The sequence below is a fragment of the Tachypleus tridentatus genome, chromosome 6 (assembly GCF_004210375.1).
Source record: "Tachypleus tridentatus isolate NWPU-2018 chromosome 6, ASM421037v1, whole genome shotgun sequence".
NCBI lineage: Eukaryota > Metazoa > Arthropoda > Merostomata > Xiphosura > Limulidae > Tachypleus > Tachypleus tridentatus.
The window spans coordinates 27,415,144-27,440,467 of NC_134830.1; the positions used below are offsets into that span (position 1 = coordinate 27,415,144).

At 36.3% G+C, this 25,324-nt stretch overlaps 1 protein-coding gene across 5 annotated transcripts in view; it reads right to left on the reverse strand.

Annotated features, from left to right (window-relative positions):
- The window catches only part of LOC143252133 (hormone receptor 4-like), a 137,773-nt gene that overhangs the window by 18,345 nt on the left and 94,104 nt on the right, over window positions 1–25,324 (reverse strand). For all 5 annotated transcript variants that reach the window (XR_013028852.1, XM_076503814.1, XM_076503811.1 and 2 more), the window contains exons 3-5: window positions 24,069–24,217; window positions 20,231–20,292; window positions 10,825–11,238 (exon numbers count right to left, since the gene is read on the reverse strand). Coding sequence is in view for 4 of the 5 variants with exons in the window: in XM_076503814.1 (XP_076359929.1) it covers window positions 10,825–11,238; window positions 20,231–20,292; window positions 24,069–24,217 (625 nt within the window). In the remaining variant the exon portion in view is untranslated. The remainder of the gene's footprint in view (window positions 1–10,824; window positions 11,239–20,230; window positions 20,293–24,068; window positions 24,218–25,324) is intronic.

Consider the following 25,324-nt stretch of genomic DNA (forward strand, 5'->3'; position numbering starts at 1 on the left):
CTTGACTCATAATCTGAGGGTCGCGGGTTCGAATCCCCCGTCGCATCAAACATGCTCGCCCTTTTAGTCTTGGGGGCATTACAAGGTGACGTCCAGTCCTCCCCTATTTGTTAGTAAAAGAGTTGGCGGTGGGTGCTGATGAGTAGCTGCCCTTCCCTCTAGTCTTAACACTGCAAAATTAGGGACGGCTAGCGAAAATAACTCTCGTGTAGCTTTGCTCGAAATTGCAAAGCTGCATAAAGGGCTATCTATGTTCTTCTTATCCCCCTGTTTCTAGTAGTATAAGTCCGCAAACACTTATCACTGTGCTACAGGGAGGTTACAGTATTAGGAGCTAGAAGGTATCTTACCCCCTGGTACAGCTGTAAATCTGAGGACTTATAACACTAAATTTTAAGTTTCGATACTCGTGTTAGATATAGTACAGATAGCGTATTATGTGATTAACTGCGTACAAAAGAAGGTGTATTCATTTGATGATAAATAAGTCACGAGCTTACAATTGTCCATTGTTCGGCGGAGAGAGGTTAGAGAGTCCAATAAAGATCAAATACAACTGATTCGATTTAATGTACATTTATCCGAATTAATGAGGAGACAGAACATTCAATGCTCTTCTTACCTAAATGGTTTTTAATTACTTCAGTGGTCTATATTTCTCGGAATGGATTAATGCAAACTCACTTTTAGACTTAGGCTCTAAACTTCAACAAAGCTTTATTTCCAGAAGAGCGCATGTAAAAGAAATGGTCTTTAGTTCAATGCCTCACCTTAGTTTCGTTACCGTCATAAGGACAATTTGATTAGAAAACAGGCCTATGATTTTTGTTCAGAAATTAGGCAGTCAATCAATTACCATTTCTAGTCATTTCGCACTTCAAATACTTTGTTTAAACAACAACAAACAGAGGCGAACTCATTTCAGAAATTACTCAAAAGGTTTTATTTTAATACTAAAAAATATACCATAAATTTCAGTGAAGTATTGAAAAAAATCAGATTTATTGTAATCCAAAATCCAGTTACTAAGAAAGTGACTTTGATGGTTTGTTTGAAGTTAAGCACAAAGGCACACAATGGACCATATGTGATATGCCCACCACGGGTATCAAAACTCTGTTTCTATCGTTGTTAGTTCACAGAAATACCGCTATGCCACTGAAGATGGGCTAAAGGCAGGGGTGTAGATTTTTTACACCCGATAAGGAAGGGGATGATTTTTGCAACTAATTATGTGGACTGTTAATTTGCAAATTGGTAATCACTGATTACGTGAACCTGAAAGCTGTAAACATGCAGTCACAGAGTAATCTTGTTGCCACGATACTTGCATGTATAACGAGGCCTACTGACTGATACTTACAAACTATCGCTTAGATCGAAAAGCTTAGAAGCATGCCTATATTAAAGATCTACTTTTCAGCTACTGAAAAAGCCTACATCTAGGCCTAATTATATAATTCGATTGGTAAGAACACGATAGTCACAAGAACAAACACACAATTTGTAGGCCTGTGATGCAATAAAACAATTCAACAGATGATTGTATGCACCATACCCCCCACCTAAAATGAAGGGGGGTGTATCCTCCCAGGATCTACGCCCCTGGGTAAGAGAGTGATACTTAACCGTTATTGATTGTCTTACTTCCATCTCTGTTAATTATAATCTTAGTTTGTTTTGTTTTGAATTTAGCGCAGAGAAGTTTCAGGAATATCTGAAAAGCGCTTTGAATGTTATGGTATGAGTCAGGTGGTTCGGGAGCTCGAATCTGAGGGTTCCGGGCTCCAATCTCCCCTGACACAAAACATATTTGCCTTTTCAGTTGTGGGGAACGTTATAATGTAACGGCCAATCCCACTATTCTTTGATAAACAAATAGCCCAAGAGTTGGTGGTGAGAGGTGATGACTAGCTGCCTTCCCTCTAGCCTTACACTGCAAAATTAAGGACGGTTAGCGAAGATAGCCCTCGTATAGCTTTGTACGAAATTCAAAACAAACAAACAAAGTCAAAGTAATAAAATGAGTAGTAAATAATACATATTTAAAAAAAGGTTTAATACTGAATGACGTTTACTTTAATTGCTTTACCAGGACTTTTCGAGATTTTCTGTACAATCGTCAGTGCGAATATAGTTGTTGTTGTTGTTTTGAATTAAGCACAATGCTACACAATAGGCTATCTGTGCTCTGCCCACCACGAGTATCGAAACGTGGATTTTAGCGTTGTAAGTCCGCAGACATACCGCTGAGCCACTGGGAGGCATGAATATAGTATAAATACCAATCGTTTCTAAAACACACAATGAGTTTGTGTTTTCTTATATAAAGCCACATTATGCTATCTGCTAAATCCACTGAGGGGAATCGAACCCCTGATTTTAGCGTTGTAAGTCAGTAGACTAAACGCTGTCCCAGCGGGAGACACATACAGTGAGATTTCTAATACTGACTTCCCTTTCCATGTTACAGAAAAGTGAACTCGAGAAGTATAAGACTGTTCGATTTCAATTTCATGCTAAAGGCTTTCCTGATAGCCACATAAGAATCAATAGATTTTGACGTTTATTCGAACGACAAGAAGTTGCCATCTGGATAACAAATAATAATACAAAGTAAACAGTCTAATTCATTTTTGATTCAATAAATTATTTTTTTCAGAAACGTATCTCCAGTTGTACCCACTAGATAGCGCTGGAAAACGTATACATGTACGATAATACATTTCCAATACGAACTAGGCTGTAATCGCTTTTCCTTCATATCTTTTTTTTCTAAATCTGTTTATCACCCTAAGCGCAATAATTCGCGAAATTTTGGGTCTGACCCTTCAAAATACTTGCATCATACGATGTCAACCGCAGCTGAGGGGTTGTTTTTGTTCGTGATGACGAAAAACAACTCGCTTGAAATAAAAATGTATCTCGGAAGTGCTGATTTGAGCATTAACACTTATTAATAAACTTTGTTTACCTGAAGATGACCTAGGAAGGTCGAAACGTTGTTCTCTGCTTAATGAATAAAAGTTTGTGGTTGTTTTTAAGCACATAGCTTCATGCATGGCTGTTATTGCACTTCCCATCACTGGTATCAAAACCCGGGTTTTAGTAGTACAAGTCCGTAGACATACCGAATGTGACACTTGAACGGGGAGAGCAGTTGAAGGGTTAAAACTTTGAATATAATTTTTAATGGTAATGCATCGAAAATTGTATGTAACAGAAAATACGGGAAAAAGGTCGTTATCGTCTGGTTAGCTCACCAAAACATATAAGTTACATATAAGTTTAATGCTAAAGTATCGAACTTAAAACGTCGTGAAATAAAATAATCAATACGAAAGTTCTACATATTCTCCAGTTCCTGTGACTGGTTGATAAAAATCCTTTATTTTCCCACACACTATCAGTGAAGAGTAGCAAGTTTCAGCACCCACATTAGTTTTGTTTTTCGCAGGATTTCAGGCTAACGAAGGGAGGTTAAGTCTGGTAGACGTTGTATCCCCACCGTTATGTAGCGCTACTACATCAGACAGTTCTACACCAATGATATATTTTATTATTTCCCGCCACGTAACCTGTATTGTATCATTCTTTTTTTGTCCTTTTCTTATTTAATAAAACAAATTCTCGGTATAACAATTATATTTAATTATTTATTTATTCACACACGCATTCCTACTTATATATAACTATACACAAAAACGTTTTATCTTTCTGAATCTACTAAAAATAGTCTTCCTCGTGGTATTACCATAATGTTTCTCAATTGCAAATTAATCTTAGCCTTGTCCGTGCAACACGTGTACACGTTTCACCTGGATAATGTGCAGAGACTTTATCTGCATTTCTAATTGGCATGTGTAGTTTCGTCATAAATAAGTACACGTACATGCATAGAAAGCTAGCTGCAGGTAATCCGTGTTATATTTAAAAGTACTAAAAACTGAGTACTGAAATCGATGCTTTACTAATTTACCTTTATTTTGCACGTGTCTTGTATGAAAATAAAATCAAGCGCTCTGCAGTGGCACAGTAGTATGCCTGCGGAATTACACAGTTATAATCCGGGTTTCAATACCCGTAATAGACAGATAACATACGGCATATTGTGTTGCTTTGAACTTAACTTAAAAGAAACAAATAAACAAAACTTTTTGTGTTATTTCTAAAAGCTGAAACGTTTTATCACAGTAAAGGACGACTTATTCACAGAAGATATAAGAGTGTTGGAGGATGTAACGTATAAATACTATATTAAAATTAATCTCGAATTTTAAAGAGCATATGTTCTCCACATGTAATGGTATAGTGTGACAAGTAGTTTCCTTTTCAGACAAAAGTGTTTAACAAAGTGCTAGATGACAATTAAATGGACGCAATTAAATAATTTATTAAAGATGAAACAGAATTAGAAGATGTAAATATAGCTGGTATATTATCACCTTATAGGTAACCCCTCATAACAATATAGAAACATGCTTTATAATCACCTTATAGGTAATCCCTCACTACAATATACAAACATGCTTTATAATCACCTTATAGGTAATCCCCCACTACAATATGCAAACATACATTATAATCACCTTATAGGTAATCCCCCACTACAATATGCAAACATACTTTATAATCACCTTATAGGTAATCCCCCACTACAATATGCAAACATACTTTATAATCACCTTATAGGTCAACAATAATCTTTATAACTACGTAATCCCTCACTACAATACACAAACATGCTTTATAATCACCTTATACGTAATCCCTCACTACAATACACAAACATGCTTTATAATCACCTTATAGGTAATCCCTCACTACAATATACAAACATGCTTTATAATCACCTTATAGGTAATCCCTCACTACAATATACAAACATACTTTATAATCACCTTATAGGTAATCCCCCACTACAATATGCAAACATACTTTATAATCACCTTATAGGTAATCCCCCACTACAATATGCAAACATACTTTATAATCACCTTATAGGTAATCCCCCACTACAATATGCAAACATACTTTATAATCACCTTATAGGTAATCCCTCACTACAATACACAAACATGCTTTATAATCACCTTATAGGTAATCCCTCACTACAATATACAAACATGCTTTATAATCACCTTATAGGTAATCCCTCACTACAATATGCAAACATACTTTATAATCACCTTATAGGTAATCCCTCACTACAATATACAAACATGCTTTATAATTACCTTATAGGAAACTAATCACTACAATATACAAACATGCTTTATAATCACCTTATACGTAATCCCTCACTACAATACACAAACATGCTTTATAATCACCTTATAGGTAATCCCTCACTACAATATACAAACATGCTTTATAATCACCTTATAGGTAATCCCTCACTATAATATGCAAACATACTTTATAATCACCTTATAGGTAATCCCTCACTACAATATACAAACATGCTTTATAATTACCTTATAGGTAACTCCTCACTACAATATAGAAACATGCTTTATAATCACCTTATAGGAAACTAATCACTACAATATACAAACATGCTTTATAATCACCTTATACGTAATCCCTCACTACAATACACAAACATGCTTTATAATCACCTTATAGGTAATCCCTCACTACAATATACAAACATGCTTTATAATCACCTTATAGGAAACTAATCACTACAATATACAAACATGCTTTATTATATCTCTACGGGTAATTTCCTCACTACAATGTTCAAACTTAATTATAATACAGTTTTTCGAAAAATAGTTCGTACGTTCGTATACTTGAATGTCAGACAATGAACTTTAATATACATAAGACAATCCTTCTTTGGTAGGGTGTAATTCAGTCTTGCACGAAAAAGGATACAGTTAAGACTTCTACTCTGCTCTGAAAGATACAATGGGTACATAAAGAAAGATTTGTCTCATTCAGTTCTAGTAAATGGAGATATTTTTTGTTGTTTATCTTTTTTAAGAAGTTTTGTAACGTTTCTGATTTTAACGTGTTAATTAATAACAGGATGTATTCTGTTTGTCTCTTTAGTAAATACGCTGTTCAAGAATATTTTCTCTTGACCACTGTCAAATTTTTCGTTTTTTCTTCCAGTTTTTTGTTTCTTTATAACACGGTTTGTTTTAAATTTTCAATATGTCTTCTGTAACTGGTGGCCCGGCATAGCCATGTCGTTAAGGGATCTCGACTCATAATCCGAGAACTGTGTGTTCGAATCCCTGTCACACGAAACATGCTCGTCCTTACAGCCATGAGGGCGTTGTAATTTACGGCCAATCCCACTATCCGTTAGTAAAAGAGTAGCCCAAGAGTTGACGGTGGGTGGTGGTGACTAGTCTTATACTGTTAAATCAGGAACGGCTATAGCAGATAACATTCGTGTAGCTTAACGCGAACTTCAAGAGAACTACGAGAAATCGCTCTTAAACAGTATATAACTAAAGAGTCAAGCAGATTACTCTTGTTCTCACCTATAACTCTAAGTTAAGAAACGTTGGCGTATTCTGAGGGAGATAAAACCCAACAGAAACTATTTATTGTTATTGTTATTGTATGATCATTACCTGACGCTCCATTTCTCTCCTTTTGTTCATACAAAAGCTAAGTTTTTGTTTGTTTGTTGTTTAATTTCACGCAAAGCTACTCGAGGGCTATCTGTGCTACCCGTCCCTAATTTAGCAGTGTAAGACTAGAGGGAAGGCAGCTAGTCTTCACCACCCACCGCTAACTCTTGGGCTACTCTTTTACCAACGAATAGTGGGACTGACCGTAACATTATAACACTCCCACGGCTGAAGAGGCGAGCATGTTTGGTGCGACGGGGATGCGAGCCCGCGACCCTCAGATTACGAGTCGCACGCCTTAACCCACCTGACCATGTCGAGCCAAAAAGCTAAGTACACCATACCAAAAAATGGTTGTTATCCACGTAATGAAGGTTGTTGTTTGACCAGCGAGTTCATGAAAACTTCCAAAATACTTGAAACTTATAGAATAATTTACTAGCTGAACGAACAATTCAATGTACCTCGTACTGTGTAAAGAAAAAATGCAATAACAAGTATATTAGAAAGATCCAACGGGCACATAGAGAGTTTTTCAACAATTTTAAATAACCTGTTACCACTGAATATGATCCCCTATAGCCCAACATTTCAACTAAGCTGTTCATTCAATTAACAACGTGATTTTCATTCGTACTAAAACAGTTTTCAAAGCTAAGAATGGTAGAAATATGAAGTAAGCCTACTGAATTGCCACTATAAATACAGTTCAACATTGTGGATTAAACCTAGTTCCTGGAATCAGTGATCTTAGACCATTAATTTGTTTCGTGGCAAATAATTTATTTCCCCTTTCTCATGTGTGGTCTGTTATTTATTACCCCTTACTTTGCCTAATATTTATTTATTTATGTGCTTATGCTTTTCTTATAGTGAAGAGACACATCGGGCTATCTGCTGAACCCACCAAAGGGAATCGAACCTCCGAGTTTAGAGTTGGAAATCCGTAGACTTACCACTGTACTAGCGGAGAGCATTTATCTGTGACAATGTTCCTCATTGTTTTTTTTAGTATTTCAGTTCTACGTACTTAGCAAGAAAATCTTTATTTTAAGTTATAATTTCGTAATACAATTTCTACTGATTTATTTCTAACACTTTTACATCTAACTTTCTCGTTTCCTGTGGTGTTGCAAAACGGAAACGGACCGCATTTAAAATCTAATCAGCCGAACGTGAAAACTAATCGGTATATTTGTTTAGGTTGTCAAGGCGCTCTACCATGACGTCATTCAAACTTCTTTTCACGCTTAACTACAAAGAATCAAACAATATCTCACGAAACTTATTTTCTAGACACGTATTTCAGTTGAGAATACGACGAAGACTGACCATCTTCAGAGTATTGGTCATATCCTAAATCCACACGATAAGTTGACAATGTAAAGAGCTTTTCACTCTTCACCAGTGATATACAACATATTATTGAGCAGTTATTCTAAGTATTACAAAAAATAACATTTCTGAGAATTAAAGATAAACATTATATAAATATTATAGCACTTTACAAACAGATCTAACATTTGGTTTGTTTGTTTGTTTTGGAATTTCGTACAAAGCTACTCGAGGACTATCTGTACTAGCCGTCCCTAATTTAGCAGTGTAAGACTAGAGGGAAGGCAGCTAGTCATCAGCATCCACCGCCAACTCTTGGGCTACTCTTTTACCAAAAAGAGTGGGATTGACCGTAACATTATAACGCCCCTACGGCTGAAAGGGCGAGCATGTTTGGCGCGACCGGGATGCGAACCCGCGACCCTCAGATTACGAGTCGCACGCCTTAACACGCTTGACCATGCCGGGCCTCTAACATCTGGATAGAAAACTTTTGAATATTCGAAACTCGAGTAATCGCATCACGAAACAGCAGACGCAAAAGAGATCCTATAAGAAAGACTTTGACAGAAGAACGCTTAAGAGAGCATTTATTGTATTTTTTATATATTGTTAATGTTTTTTGAGAGAACTATGTCAACAGATACCGTTCGAGAAGTAGCAAGACTAGTAAACATGAGTGTAAAAGTCTGTACTTCTTTGACGTACTTCGTAATGCCCAGTTTGTCTGTAAGGCTTAGCAGAAAACAGGACTGAGTCATTTATATTAATGTTATTTTTACTGGTGTTCTTTCTGAGAGCTCTGAAACGGCAGGAGTTTGATAGATGTTTAATACTATCCACACTGAGCAGCTCTCTGATGAAAAATAATTGAGCTTTCTCACATTTTTGACCAAATATTAATTTTTAAAAGTTGTCTGTACGACATTTCATTTTACATTCAGCGAGTGTTATACATAATCTAGGTTTTGTTCTATATAAAAAAACAATTTTTAAGGCATTAAATGCTGCTGCTAATAAATTTTGCTCTCTCAAACTGGATTTGACATGACCTGATGCTGAGGGTAGTGACACGCAATTTGCAGGTTGTGTAGTTGGGTTTTGTCACCTAATATGCTCGTTCTTCCAACCGTGGAGGTGTTATAGTGTTACGGTCAATCCTATAATTTGTTTTAAAGAGTAGCCCAAGAATTGGCAGTAAGTAATATTAACTTGTCTATCACTCCTTAATTCATTCATTCATTCACCACTCGATTCCATCAAGAAACATTGGGCTGCAATCGCTTGCGGATTCTTCAACAGGTATTTAAGTGAGTAGGTTGTTAGCCCGCTGCACCGAGCCGTCCCTAATTTAGTAGTGTAAGACTAGAGAGAAGGCAGCTAGTCATCGCCACCCACCGCCACCTCTTGGGTTACTCTTTTACCAACGAAATAGTGGGATTCACCGTCACATTATAACGCCCCCACAGCTGAGAGGGCGAGGATGTTTGGCGCGAAGCGGGCGCGAACTCGCGACCCTCGTATTACGAGTCGCACGCCTTAACGCGCTTGGCTATGCCGGGCTACTCCTTAATTATGAACAGCAAAAACGGATAATTCTCTAACAGCTTTGTGCGGTATTCAACAAATAAAGTGCAAATATCAATTAGGTAATAAAGATCAAAAACGAGAACAGAAGACATAAGAATGGGTTGAGACACTAGTGGAATCACTTTAACAGACAAGTTCGTTTTAATATAAGTATTTCCTAACAATATCTTCCATTTCTCTCAGAAAAACTGAAAAGAGAAAAATATGATTCCTGAAAATTCATTAACACTGAAGACAAGTGGTCCGACTCGCAATCTAAGGGTCGATCGCAGGTTCGAATTTCCCTTACACCAAACATGCTCGCCCTTTCAGCCGTGGGGGCGTTATAATGTCACCGTCAATCCCACTATTCGTCGGTAAAAGAGTAGTCCATGAGATAGCGGTGGGTGGTAATAACTAGCTGCCTTCCCTCTATCTTACTCTGCTTAATTAGGAACGGCTAGAGCAGATAGCTCTCGTGTAGCTTTGCACGAAATTAAAAACCAAACGAACTAAGGACATAGCAGACATCTAGTTTTAGTTGAAAATGTATCTGAAGCTGAAAGATAAGTTTACAATTAACGGAATTGCGTTAACAATATTTCTGTGGTAACATTTATAGCAAGAAAATAATTTTGTTCTCGTTACATTTTTAAGCGTGTTAAGGCGTGCGACTTGTAATTAGAGGGTCACAGGTTCGAATCCCGGCCGCACCAAACATGCCCGCTCTTTCAGCCGTGGGGGCGTTATAATGTGAGGGTCAGTCCCACAATTCGTTGGTAAAAGAGTAGCCCAAGAGTTGGCGGTGGGTGGTGATGACTAGCTGCCTTCCCTCTGATCTTACACTACCAAATTAGGGACGGCTAGCGCAGATAGCCCTCGAGAAGCTTTTCGCGAAATTCAAAACAAACAAACATTATTTTTTCTTCAAACGTTCTTTAAATAAGAATGTAGTGTTTCCACATACAACCTTTTTAATAGAATTGGATGTTGTGTTAAGAGATAGAATTAGTGTCTTCATATTCGGGCATATAATGTTCGTAAACATTTTGGACGAAAGGTCCTGTGCAAAGTAATTAATTATTTTCTCATTGAGTACAAGAATGTTACAGTTGTGACACAGGCAAATTTGTGTTGCTTATGTGTGTGGTCCCCTAGTCGGGACTTGAACGCAAACCTTCAAGATTCGATTTCACGCCCCGGATAGAGCGATGATAATCCAGTATTTAGTTTCACACTAAGAAATTAACAACAACAAGAGTTAATATACGTATGTGTTTTAGCTACGAGACAGCCTTAGTCACTCGGTATTTGAGGTACTACTTACTTGAGTGTGCACTGTTACAGGAAGTTCAGAATAGAAAGGTAATCGTTTAGTCCACTGCACTAATTTGAACACTATATTGTCTCCTATTTGGCAAAGCTTTTCTGATAGTTCATATTTGATACTTAATAGATCTTGTAGGTTGCTGAGTGTAGCGACATCTTCAAAATCGTCGCATTCAATCAGTTGGGTTATCATGCCTACTGCTTCCTCAATTGGCATCTGACGATCACGAGAGCTGGAAACACAATTTTCAAGATGGCGACGTAAATGCATAACATCCGCGGGGTTAGTGAGGGCGGTTTTGAGGATCTGGCCCTTCGCCCACTCTTGTTGGGCGTAGCGATTTGGTGATTTCTGTTGCTCTTGTCGAACTTGTCCGTTTTTCTGCCCTTTCTTGTTCTTCTTATATTTCACCTAAAGTTACAGAAAAAACAATACGACGACAAAAAACTATTCATCTCAGTTTAATTAAAGTAGAAAAAAGTGTTGATACAAACAATAGATGGCGTTACATGGTAAACTCAAACCCTTGTCCTGTTATTTAAAATTGAGATCATGCAATGAATGGGATTAGTAACCTTACAAAACTTATATTACAATAAGATTTCGTATTCTTATCATTGTGTTGGATCCTTCGAAATCTCTTCCTCCCCTCTCTCTCTATATATATGTATACACGTGTATATGATACGTTTATTAATTTGTAGTTAAACACAAAATTACACAGAGCTATTTTTGCTCTGCCCACAACGAGTATCGAAACCTGGTTTCTAGCTATGTAAATCCGCTGTGTCACTGAGAGTGGGGGACATATATGAAATAAATGTAACAAGAAAATTGGAACTACATCAAGTATCAACGGGCAATAGAACACCAGACAATAATAAAACGTATATTCAAAAGCTAAGTCTATCTTTGACACGACACACAAACAAATAAACATAGCAACAAATATCAAACTATAATAATTAGATATTTTAATTGCGTGATAGTGCTCTGATGGTGTTGGGGACAACCCATCTCTAGTAATCCACCAAAACCCATTTAGCTAACACTAAATAAATATTCATGAATCAAACTTAAGTACTTTAACGTAGGGTCTAACTACACACTCGTTGTCCACGGCTGGTTCTAAGCATGGTGGTTACCCCTTGTGTGTGTGTGTGTTTTCATATCGCAAAGCCACATAGGGCTATTTGCTGTATCCATCCAGGAAAATCAAACTTCTGGTTTTAGTGTTGTAAATTCGTAGACTTACTGCTGTCCCAGCGGGTGACGTTTAACCCTTAATATTATCAATATATTAAAACTATTAATTATGTTTTATATATTTATAAAACTTTACTATGGAAAAGAAGATTAGTGATACGTTGTGAAAAGTTTCTACTTTCATTGAGTAAATTCTTACTATAATATTCATCTTACTTCCAAAAGTTTTATAAATCTGTTTTAAGGCTTAAAAATGCATATTTACAAACATCCAGCACGTGTGTTTTATAAACTTCTAGTTTTAATGATAAACTACACGTGTTTGACAAGACAGAAGTTGTTGAATAATAACATCTAATATAATGGCCAGGTGGTTAGGGCGCTCGACTCATAATCTCTTGGTCGGTGGTTCGAAACCTCGTCCCACCAAACATTCTCGCAATTTCAATTGTGGGAGGCTATATAACGATGAGCAATATCACTATTCGTTGATAAAAGAAGAGCTGGTTGTAAGTGGTGATGACTAGCTGACCTTACTTCTAGTCTTTCTATTTTAAATTAGGGACAACTAGCGCAGATAGCCCTTGTGTAGCATTGTGTAAATTTCAAAACAAACTATTAAATATTGGTTAACTTCTTATAGTTTCTTTTCTTCTTGTAAGCGAGATCCACAAAAGTTCCATTGATTGTGGAATGTATGAGCCTTCAAATGTTATTTCTTAAAATATACTCACATTATATTTCACCCTACGTTCTAAAAGTAAGCTACACCTTACTTTCTGCCTCTATAAAGTTCTAGGATTTCTCAGAGCTGCTGTTATGTCTTACGTAAGTCTATCATTCATAGACAGTGTCATCAACGTTATTTGTAATTACTGTATCTTTACCCCCGATTTCAATCTTCTCGAGATATTACAATAAAAGAATGAAACATATCACCTATTACAGTAATTAACTGGTTATTTAAATCACTATTGAAATAATTTTACTGTTATCATTGATAGTATTCTATACTATCACTCAGATATGATTACCACATAGCCACATTTTATTATTACTGAACACTGATTATAAGTTTCGGATGTTGATATGCTATTGTCTTCAGGGGAAGACCAAGTCTGGTAACAGAAACCGGAAGTTAATCCTGTACATTCTGATTATCCTCTGGTCTAGGTTCTTGTCCTTATTGTACTTTAGATCAATTGTTTAAATAGTTTTAATGCCCCCCGTCGAGTGGAAGAGCAGTATGTTTGCGGACTTATAACGCTAGAAACAGGCTTTCGATAACCGTGTGTAGATTTGTGCTTTACTTCAAATAAACAAACAATTCAATATGGTATCAAGGTTTCACTACTTCTACACTAGAGTGAGTGAGTGTGGAAGGTTCTTTTCTTTTTTTCTTGTGCACATTTCACATTCCGTTATTACGGCATTCTTTTGTTTCATATTATGCTATTCTTCTCTGAAAAACTAAGTATTGCACAGTCTTATATGTCTATTGTACTCCTACATTTTTAGTTTTTCTTGAACTCCTATTTTCTCACCAGTGCAATAAATGTTTGCTCTCTCTTGAATGTTTATGTGGTTTGGCGTATACTGAATGAAATCGCATTGTATTATAGCTTCGAAATGCTGTTTGAATATTCTCTGTTTCCATAGGTAACTCTGACATAGGGAAATACGATAATGTTTCAATAAAGTTTATCATGCTTTTTCTTGGTGTTTGTTTCATGTTCTTAATCAGTTGTTTAAAGAATCCATTGTTTAGAATATTTACAGAGACGTATTCCTCTTTCTAGCACCTTCTGCATTACATATCTTATTCATCGTGGAAACTAGGCAATGTAAGACTATTTCTACAACGTGGGGATGATTTGGTCTACACTCGATGTATTTACTAATATCTGCGGGTTCCCTGTAGAATTCCATGACGTATGCGTTGTGTACTTTGGCGACCATCACGTCTAGGAATTGGAGCTTCTTGTCTTCTATTTCCATTGTGAATTTTATTGTAGGATGTTGTCTGTTCAGGTGGTTCATGAAATCTTTTGTGTGAAGGAACATTACGAATGCATCATCAACATACCTGAGCCAAATTCCAGATCTTAGAAAGGCTATTTTGAGGACATTGTCTTTGTAGTGTTCCATATAGACTGTATTGAGCCTATGGCCAGGCCTTCTTATTATTGGTAATATTTTACTTCTTGTATCAGGTAAGTTGTGAACTCTATTATTGAGGAGATTGGCAGCTAGATGTACTATTTCCTAAGTCTGTCATTTTCAATTTATTGGTTTCAGTGAATAGATTGAACACATTAAAACTGACCATTGTGTCTTGTTAAGTTATTAAACCTACTTTTATAATCTACACAAACGGAAACGAATTATTAACACGAAAGGACGTTTAATTTACTATTAGTTAAATAATAATTAGAAAGAAAGGCAAAAACCATAAGAATTCTATCAACAAAGAAATTCAACTTTCAAGTTTCAAAGTCCACTTAAGGACAATTACTTGAAGAATATCATGTATATCAACAACTAACATATATATATCGTGTTGTTACCCAACAACTAACATATATATATCATGTTGTTACCCAACAACTAACATAGATAAAAAGATTAACAAACATTCCAAGAATACCTCAAACAGACTTTGGAACAGAAACATATAATGAACAGTACATCACAGCAACACTCCATACACTGGTGGTCTACTTACAATTAACAAACAAGAATTCCTTCAATTTACAGATAATTTCAGAAATTCGCCCTGACACACCTTAGCTAGGTATCTTGTAAATATAATATTAAAAACTTTTAAATTTTGATAAATGCATAGGATATTAATTTTGACAACAGTTGTTATATGATCGTCACAGCTCTACAGTAAGTATCTGAACTCACTTTGTTGGATTCTTCACTAGAGCAATAACGTCTATCTTACTGGTTAGTAAACGAGCCGTTGGGATTAATATATTCGAAATGGTGGGTGGGGGCTGTAATGGCAAAACATTTTTTATTGGGAATTTCAATTCAATTGTCGTCTGATATTCTCTGCATATTTATTTATTTCTAAACTGTAACTCACGTTCGTTTTTTATGTTCAGTCACGTGGCACAATATATGACAAATGCATGTCTTAAACTGAAAAACTGAGAAAAAAATTAACGTAGATGATAATAAATGTCCTGATAGGTCAGTAGACTTACAACACTAAAACCCAAAGTTCGAGCACAAATAGACCGTTGTATAGCTTTGCATTGAATAGTTCTTTAAAAATACTGTAGGATCCCCTAAAGTTATACAGAAAATCTTCGTGGAGGTATTTAAACAATGCCTGTTTAATTTTTTTAGAATTGAAAATATTATAATAGCTGTATAAGTTTACAGATAAAGTTATATTTTCTATACAAACTAAATGTTTGGTATTGTAGAGTATAATTCTTTAACAATTCCATGACGTTCGCTGCACTCAGAATGTTCATCTGACTTGATTCCTAACTTCTGGAGTTGATGTCCTTGAAGCAGGTGTTTGTACGTGTTTTTTTTGTGAAGTAAGGTTGTTTGTTTCTCTACGCATGGTGCTTATTGTATTCTGCAAATATTACTCAAATATGGAGGAAGTGCCATGGTCTTGGACGAGAATCTAATTAATCATCGCTTAAGAAACACTCAAGTACCTGATGTCAGAAGAGTAAAAGAAAAGATTTCACCTGTTTCGTACAACATTGAAAACCTGAAAGACTGTATGATTGTATTATTCTTAGAAGATAATTAGTAAATTTTGTGTCATTTGTTTTCATGGCTTTGCTAAATATTAATGCATTATGTGCAATGGCTTTTTCAGAATTATTTTAGTACCAAGAAAAAATATTTTGCTATGTATCTTGAAAATTTAAAATTCTGATCCAATTTTTATAATAAATCAAAGCAATTTAATATATACAATGTTATCGAAATTGTTTCCATAGATCTTTAAAATGTCTGTATAATTGTTTTATAGAAAATCTAAAAGCGTGTATAATATTTATAGAATGTATTCAGACCTTCAGCACTTCCATATACTTGCTTTAATGAATGTATTTAGAGTAGATAGCCATAAAAACGAACCATTTTTCTAAGTATATTTTACAGACTTTCTTTAAAAACAATGCTACAGGTTTTCGAAAAAAAATAAACCTAAGTGTTTTAAATGCAAAACTTGTAGGTTTTATTATTTTTTATTCAGTCGCGGGGACTTTATAATGTTACCGTCAATCCAACTATTTGTTGGTAAAAGAGTAGCCCAAACGTTTGCGGTGGGTGGTGATGACTAGCTGCCTCCCCCCTAGTTTTACACTGCTAAATTAGAGACGGCTAGCGCAGATAGCCCTCGTGTAGCCTTGGGCTCACGTCTTATAATTAAGCACAACAATGTAATTAATGCTATAATGAAATGTTTAAACATTGAAAGTTCCTTTTACTATTTAAAACTATCTCTCAAAATTTTAATATAAAAATTGTAACTTATTTTAAATGTATGTTATATAAAAAAACAACAACTTTTTTATACATTTATAAGGATTTTTTTTCTTAGTCTTATGTTTTCCCTATTTCTACGTGAGGAATAGTTCGCACTTGTTGTGTCACATATTTACTGTTTATTATTAAGACGAGGTTATACATATTCGTAACATTAATTTGCTCCAAATAGCTTTGAAATATAGCCATCCATGTTGTTTTTGAGGTTTTTTTGCTACCAGGTTAAAGTGTCACATCATGGTATCAGGTTCGAATTTATGTCAAATCAAACATGCACGCCCTGCCAGCCATGGGGGCGTAATAATAATACGGTCAATCCCACTATTCCTTTGTAAAAGAGTAACTTAAGAGTTGGCGGTGGATGGTGATGACTAGCTGCTTTTTTTCTACTCTTACGCTGCTAAAATAGGGACGGCTAGCGCCTATAGCTCTTGTGTAGCCATGCGCAAAATTCAAAACAAACCAAAACAATCAATCCCATTAATCGTTTATAGATTGGGGAGATACTGCATACCGTTTGCCCCTCCTTCTGTTTAGTAGTTTAAAATTAATGACGACTCTGCTGGACTAAACCCAAATAATTCTGAACTTCAGTTCGAATTAGTGTCTTTGTTTACAAATACACTACAGTTTAACCGCTTATACCGGGATTTGATATAAGCAAACATTTTGACAACAACAGTTAAACTGATATTTTTATTTCGCAGCCTTAACTTCTACACCATAATAACATGCTTAGGCCAAACTGCTTTGCTCATGTAAACTGTTTTTAAATCACATATGTATAATAAAAACTAGAGAATTGAAAAAAAACAAACGGATATAAACCGGATAGAAATTCTGTAATATTATATTCATTGTTATTTTTTTCATAGAGTGGTTTCGCATTTCCAATAATTCTCTCTACAGATGAGTGAAATATAAATTCTTTTGTGTATAAAATGTTGAATTTAAAACAATATTTCTTCATGAGAGTTACTTCAATAGTTTGATTGCTCATCTCCGTGAGTTTCATCAACAATCATAATAGAAAATGTTTCTATTATTTCTTCGCAGTGAAACGTTTACAATGTTGTTTTGGTGTTGTCTTTGATTAAAATGGCAGAACGTTTATCTTTGTGTTCGTTCAAGAAATAAAGACACTAGAAAAGAAACGATGAATTTAGCGTTTCGTCACCTAGAAGACAGTTTAGAAGTTATTGCTCTAAGAAATATGGACGACTTCTAATTAAAAAGAATATGGATGCACCTCTTGGTGCTATCTTGGATGTCATTTTAGGTTTCACAACTCCTAAGTATATATATATTCATATACAATATCTTAATGCAGTGATATCAAATGCATCTCTTAGTTACGTTGAAGGTCGAGTTAGGTTTTTCACATATTAAGATATTTAGGGTTGTGAAACAGGCTTTTTCAATGTGTGGTAAACTCGCTGAACCTAACTGTAAAAAAAGGTATTTCAAATATTTCATACAAGGATTCTCTGTATAATAGAAAAACTGTTATTTGGAAAATGTAATGTTTAAACAAACTATATATATATATGTGTGTGTGTCCATCGAATGAGGATTTATCCAAATCTTCGACTTCTTGGTATTCGTGTAGCCGGAATTCATTGAAATGTGGTAGAAAAATTTTCTTTGCACGTCTTCCTTATAAATCTTTCTTCTGTTTCTAACCGTACGTAATGACTGATGACTCTGTGCTTAATAAATTTAATATCAGGTTTATGTTCTCTTTTCAATCCTAAAATCTGGAGTTGTTCGTACAGAAATATTTATGTTTTGGAGGCAGCTGTAAGCAAAAAAAAATGGATCCGCTAGATCGTTTTTTTTCATATGGAATAACTTAAGGTTCGACCTCTTATTTCAGTAAAAGGCAATGAAACTTCTAAAGTGTTATTTCGGTATGGATATTCCCAAAGCAAGACCACTTGAGCTCAAGGTCATTAGAATTTGGCCCTTTCTTGTACTGTAAAAACTGTTTTCGCTATGTTTACGTCATAAAGGACAATGTCTTCCAGTGAGTCAGTGGTAAGTTTATGAACTTATCGGGCTAAAGTCCGGAGTTCGATTCTCCATGGTGGTCAGAGTACAAGACACTATTACTTAGCTTTGCGCTAGAACAAAGGAAAAAATAAACGAACTAAGGTCACTATACAAACTAGTAGAAACAATAATATTTGTTCTTCAGCTAACTTCGTTATTTGAGGTCTGATCAATTATATCTAAGTCTGTCAATTATTGAACTATCTAAGACAGTGAAAGTGGTCATAAAGAGAATAACAAAGTATATATTTGTTACTATTTCTTCTGTTTCGCACTTTTCGTGTTTTCTTTTAGTTGGATTTTAGCATTTTTATACGACCTGTGTCTCTGAAGATTCCTCTTGGTGGACTCAACAGATAACCCAATGTGGCTTTGTTATAAGAAAACACGCCCTCTAAAGATCTAACTTTGACGGACTGCTCCTAACAGTTTCTGAAGTTGAAGATTTTTCGGCTCTTTTACTGGAACCTTCTTCAGTACAGAAGCTAAACGCCCCCTCCCTTCTAAAAACAGAAAATAATAGCTCGTCAATCCAAATCTATGCTATGTTTACACTAGTTAAAACACCCTTCAAACAATGTTTCCCCTCTTTCTGATCGCTTTATGTTCAACAGAAACCTCACCGAAACAACATTCTAGCATCACACCTTTCAATTTTGCTCTTGCAGTAGAGTCTGGGGTGAACATGACTTTTGGGCTTTATTTCCCTCTGTGTATTGACTAGGTATATGTACAGGTGATAGATCGATTTCTATCAAACCCTTGACACAAAAGAAAGGAAGAACACATTCTCAAATAAAGATTTCTCTACAAAAGACAAACCAACTATCACAAAAGTTGTGTTGTTCGAGTGCAAGAAGACGGAACTTTCCAATGGTTTGTTGAAAACTACAACTATCACCAGGAACCAAACTGGAAATAATTAACACTTCTTTTGCACCTCTTGGCAATATTTGAACTGAACTACTAAACTCAAATAAACAACATGAGTTGTTGTTGGAAGGTGTTCACAAAACTAACAGAAATGACCTCACAAACTCATCCGCTTATATCGCATTGTTTTAAGTGGAAACTTTTTTCGCCATATTTCTTCTGAATTGCTATCCTATCACCTGCTTTAATTTTTCTAAGTACGTACGAACTGGTTTATGAAGATTTGCCTCTTCCTTAAACTGTGCCAAAACTAGTTTTTCAATAAATTATATAGAGGTTATTTGCAAACTATAATTGTTGGCGTTTTTCCAGTTTTTCCTCCAAGTAAATAACTTACTGTCTTGGTAGTTATATTGTCCTTCGCTGGTGTAATTGTTCTTGCATTGTGTTTACATAACTCATTTTCTTTATACATGCATGGGAATATAGCCTCTTTAATATACATGTTATATAAATGTGAGCTAGGATTTCATGAAGGATTTAACTCAATGTACGAAAAAAAACAAAAACATGTCCAACAAACGTTGTTTTTTAACTCAATGTACATTACATAAATAAGTATAAACGTAAATATTTTTATCTCATACAAAATACGTGTTTCAAAATCAAAATAAATTTCCTGTCATTTGTTAAGATGGCAGAAAGTTAATTTATGTGAACGTTCTCAATAAATTATTTCACTTACCTTATAGAGGTTATACACAGCGCCAGAATTTCTTCCACCTGGCATTCTATCTTCTCGAACAGCTGAAGAAAGAAAAATACTTAGGTAAAGAACCGTATCTTAAAAACAATTTTCATATTTTGTTTGTTTCTTTTTGAATTTCGCGCAAAGCTACTCGAGAACTATCTGCGCTAGCCGTCCCTAATTTAGCAGTGTAAGAGTAGAGGGAAGGCAGCTAGTTATCACCACCAACCGCCAACTCTTGGGCTACTCTTTTACCAATGAATAGTAGGAGTGACGGAAACATTATATCGCCCCCATGGCTGAAAGGGCGAGTATATTTGGTGTGACCGGGATTCGAACCTGCAATTTTCATATGGCAAGCTTTACGTTTAACGTTTGACCAATCGAGTATTCAAATGAAGGTGCAGATAATTCGTACGAACAAAGAAACATTTACGAGACGGAAGGTTCCTCACCCTAATTTTATCATAAAACAAAAGGTAAGGCGCCAACAATATTTGTAGAGACAAGGCTGTATACTGACTTAAAAATACTGAAAGTAAATTAATGTTTAATACCCATTGGTGAAGAATAAAACAGTGTGAGAATAATAATAATATAAGATAACTGTAAAAAACAAATGTGATTTTCGGCCAGTTGTCTTTCAAAAATTACTATGAAGGTAATTTGATCGAAATATTTATTTATTTATTTTTTTACATTTACTTTTATGGATCGAGTTGATTTGTTTTACATTTCGCGCAAAGCTACACGAGGGCCATCTGCGCTAGCCGACCCTGATTTAGAGGTGTAAGACTAGAGGAAAGACAACTAGTCATTACCACCCACCGCATACTCTTGGGCTACTCTTTTACCAAAGAATAGTAGGGTTTACCATTACATTATCACGCCCCCACGGCTGAAATGGCGAGAATGTTTGACGTGACGGGGATTCGAACCTGTGACACTCGATCACGAGTCGAGTGCTTTAACCACCTGGCTATGCTGGGCCTACTTTTAGGACTCCAAACATTTGGACATCGTACAATCTTTTAAAAAGTTAGGGTGTCTGTTCGTGAATAAGAGAACTGAAGTTCGCGTTCCGTTGCTGCAAAATCGCTTTCCGCTATTTTGAGACCGTAGATGCGTGATAAGAGCAGTCAAATTCTAGTATTTGATTAAAGTAGCGAAGTGTTAGTAACGAAGGCTGGTTACTAGCCGTGTTCCCTCTTGTAATTTAGTTCAGAACTAACGCAAACAGCCAATATGTAACTTTATTCGAACATCTGAAATAAATACAAAACTGCATGCAGATACTGATACTGCAACAGTATTTTGTTCTAATTTTTTTCTTTGCACGAAATGTATAAAACAAAACTAGAAATACAGTCGAGTTGGTTACCTCCTCATCATTTATTTTTGTGCACTTTCAAGAAAAAACATTTTCTTAATAATAGCAATAAAAAAAGAAAAACTGTCGGAGTAAACTCGTAAAATTTGTTGTTGACCCAACATGGCCAAGCGGTTAGGGTGCCTGACTCGCAATCTGAGGGTTGTGGGTTCGCATCCCCGTCTCACCAAACATGCTCCTCCTTTCAGCCTAGAAAGCGTTATAATGTGACGGTCAATCCCACTATTCGTTGGCAAAATAGTAGCCCAAGAGTTGGCGGTGGGTGGTAATGACTATCTGCATTCCTCTAGTTTTACACTGCAAAATTAGTCCTAGAATAGCTTTGCGCGAAATTCAAACCGATCAACTACTAATGAGAAAAAACAGAACAAACTGCCATCCAAGAATCTATGGCATCAGCTGAGCTATCACCAACCCAGCGAGACAAGAGTTACACAAAAATAATTAAACAAAGTAATTTTATTAAGTTTTGTTTGTTGAATCTCGTTCAAAGTTACTCGATGGTTAACGGCGTTAGTTACCCCTAATTTTGAGGTTACAGACTACGGGAAAGACAGTTAGTCCACCGCTGACTCCTGCGCTTCTCTTTATAAATGACTAGTGAAATAATAATGAGATTGATCGTCACGTTATAACGCCCCAACGGCTGAAAGAGCAAGGATGTCCGGTGATGAAGTTAAAATCTTTAACCCACAGGTTGTGAGTTCAATGTCTTAAACATCATGCCACGTCAGACCATTTTATAAATAATTCTACTTTAATTTAGTGATTACAGCAAAGAAGCGTATATTCTTGTTGTCAAAATAAATATACTCTTCAAAACAAGAAACGCAAAACGGATATTATTTTTATTTTAAAGAGAAATATATGTAATAACGTTACAAGCTCAGAGTATGTGATGTTACACGTGTTAAGACACTGATTGTCAGACCAAAATGACAATAAAAGTTGTGCACTTTGAAAACGGAGGAAAACATCGGATTTTTCGCCAAAACGCATTTGTGTCCAATAAATTTGTTTGAGAGATCTGCATGTTTTGCAAGTGCAACATGTGCAAAATCCCTACAAAAGTGTTCTCGGTTTCAATAGCTCAGTGTTAAGCCACCGACACGCAATAGAGTTACGCCAAGACTGACTGAAGCACAACGCAAGAACGCCATTGGTCGCTAGGAAGCAGGCGAATCTCGATCAGATGTTGCCAGAGCTGTGAATGTCCACCCAAGCACCATCAAAAGGCTATGAAATCGTCACCAACGACATGGATCAACTCGTGACCGTCCACGATCTGGCAGACCTTGTGTGACCACGCCCGCACAAGATCGCTACATCCTGTTACGTCACCTTCGGCATAGGACCATCACTGCGACGTCTACTGCCTCAACCATACCAGGGCTGCGTAGGATTTCCGATCAGACCGTACGCAACCGTCTACGAGATGCAGGAATCCGACCTCGACGTCCAGTCATAGGTGTCATCCTCACACAGCAACATCGTCAAGCACGGCTGCAGTGGACTCGGGCACATCGGGTATGGCCTCATCGACGATGGAGGCATGTTTGCTTCAGCGATGAATCACGTTTTATGCTTCGTAGGCAGGATGGAAGGACCCGTGTTTACCGTTGCCGTCTGTGTGCAGGAAGTTGACATATTTGGTGATGGCAGCGTCATGATGTGGGCTGCCATCGCCTACAATGCCAGAACAGACCTTTTGCACATTCGAGAGAATCTTACGGCTCAACGATACGTCGACGAGATTTTTAGGCCCCATGTGCAGCCCATCATGGTGAATGTCAACGACGTTTTTCAACATGACAACGCCCGTCCTCACACAGCCCGACTCACCACTGTCTTCTTGAGACACCACAACATCAACGTTCTTCCCTGGCCTTCCAGATCACCAGATTTAAACCCCCATTAAACATCTTTGGGACAAGTTGGACCGACGTCTGAGACGGCGACAACCTCAACCGCAGACTCTACCTCAGCTTGCAGTAGCTTTGCAGGCTGAGTGGACAAGCCATTCCACAGGATGTGATTCGTCATTTCATCGCTTCCATGGGCAGAAGATGCCAAGCAGTTATAGATGCTCACGAGGGGCATACTCGTTATTGACGTTGAGTGACGTTAAACTTCAACTAGTGAGCGTGGACTTCGCCTTTGCAGACTTTGGATGTTCAGCAGTGAATGTGCAAAGTTTCACACATGTCATACAGAACTACCCGGAATAAACTTGTTAACAATTTGTCTCAAATTTTGCATTTTGCGTGTGTTTTTTTTGAAGAGTTTATGTCATTGTCTTATATAAAAACAGTTATAAATACAACTAGTTCTTTGTGGAGTATGTAAAGACAAAAAATAACAATAATGATAAATGTAACAAGGGTTACTGAAGGTAAGAGACTGGTTGCAATATAAAACTGCAAATCTACAAACATAAATTCTCACCTGCTAGAACCATGCCTTGCCTTAGACACTTTTGGAAACGACAGTACTGACACCTGTTTCTTTGGGCTTTGGTGATTTCACAACTGCCATCAGCAACACACGTGTAGACTCTTTTGTTCTGAACTGTGCGCTTGAAGAACCCTTTACACCTGAGATTTGTGATAAAACGCAATTAGAAATATGTGAAAAGTAGTTGCGATATGAACAAATAGTAACTTAGAAGTTTCCAGATGATCACAGTTTAACATAAATTATGTAAAACAGAGAACAGAAAGACCTGCTTCCTTGTTTCGAATATTCTCTTATTCCTACACAAGACCTATCTGCACTAGCCATCCCTAATTTCGAACTGACACATTTGAGGGAAGGCAGTTGTAGTGGACAGCACCCACTACAAACTATTCGGTTCGTGATGACGAGAAAACTCACTTGTAGGGAAAAATATATATGTAAAAATGGCTGGTATGGGTGGAGAATAAAGACAACATAACCATAGAAAACACTCAAATACTAAATATAGAAACAAACATAAACAAACGCAAAATTAATGAAGCCTTACTTATACAACAACTCAAGCCCAAAATAAACCAATACAAGGAACACCTTTATACTTATACTAATAAATATAATCTAACATCTAAGCACGCCCTCTACATTCCTACGCTCAATTACACAACCGCCTTCAAACATGTGGTCAACTGTCGGTCAGTTACCTCTTTCTTTCTTTGTGATCCTGACGATGAAGTAGGTCGAAACGTTGTTCGATACTCTACACAGAGCTTCCTCTACTCATACCAGACGTTTTTAGATATATATTTTTCAACTATTCGGTTGTTCTTATCCAATAATGTGATTTGGCCATCAACATTCACGAGGCTGTTTTGTCCACAGCAGGTAGACTGAAGCAATTAATATATAACTTTTTTTTTTTTTTATTTCTGTACTTTTTATCATATTTTAAATTTGCCACGGATTGTATATATATATATATATATATTCAGTGCTCAACCAGGTTCGAAATATCGTATCTTCTTATTTTCTTTTGAGGTTAAATAGTACTTCAAATCCTTGGCATCAATAACACATAACAACAGTTAATCGTTATTTCATAACTAATACGCCCCAAGTGATACAGCGGAATGTCTCCGCACTTACATTGATAAAAACTGCATTTCGATACCCGTGGTAGGCAGAGCACAGACAGCCCATTCTGCAGTTTGTGCTAAATTCCAATCAAACAAACAAACAAACAAATT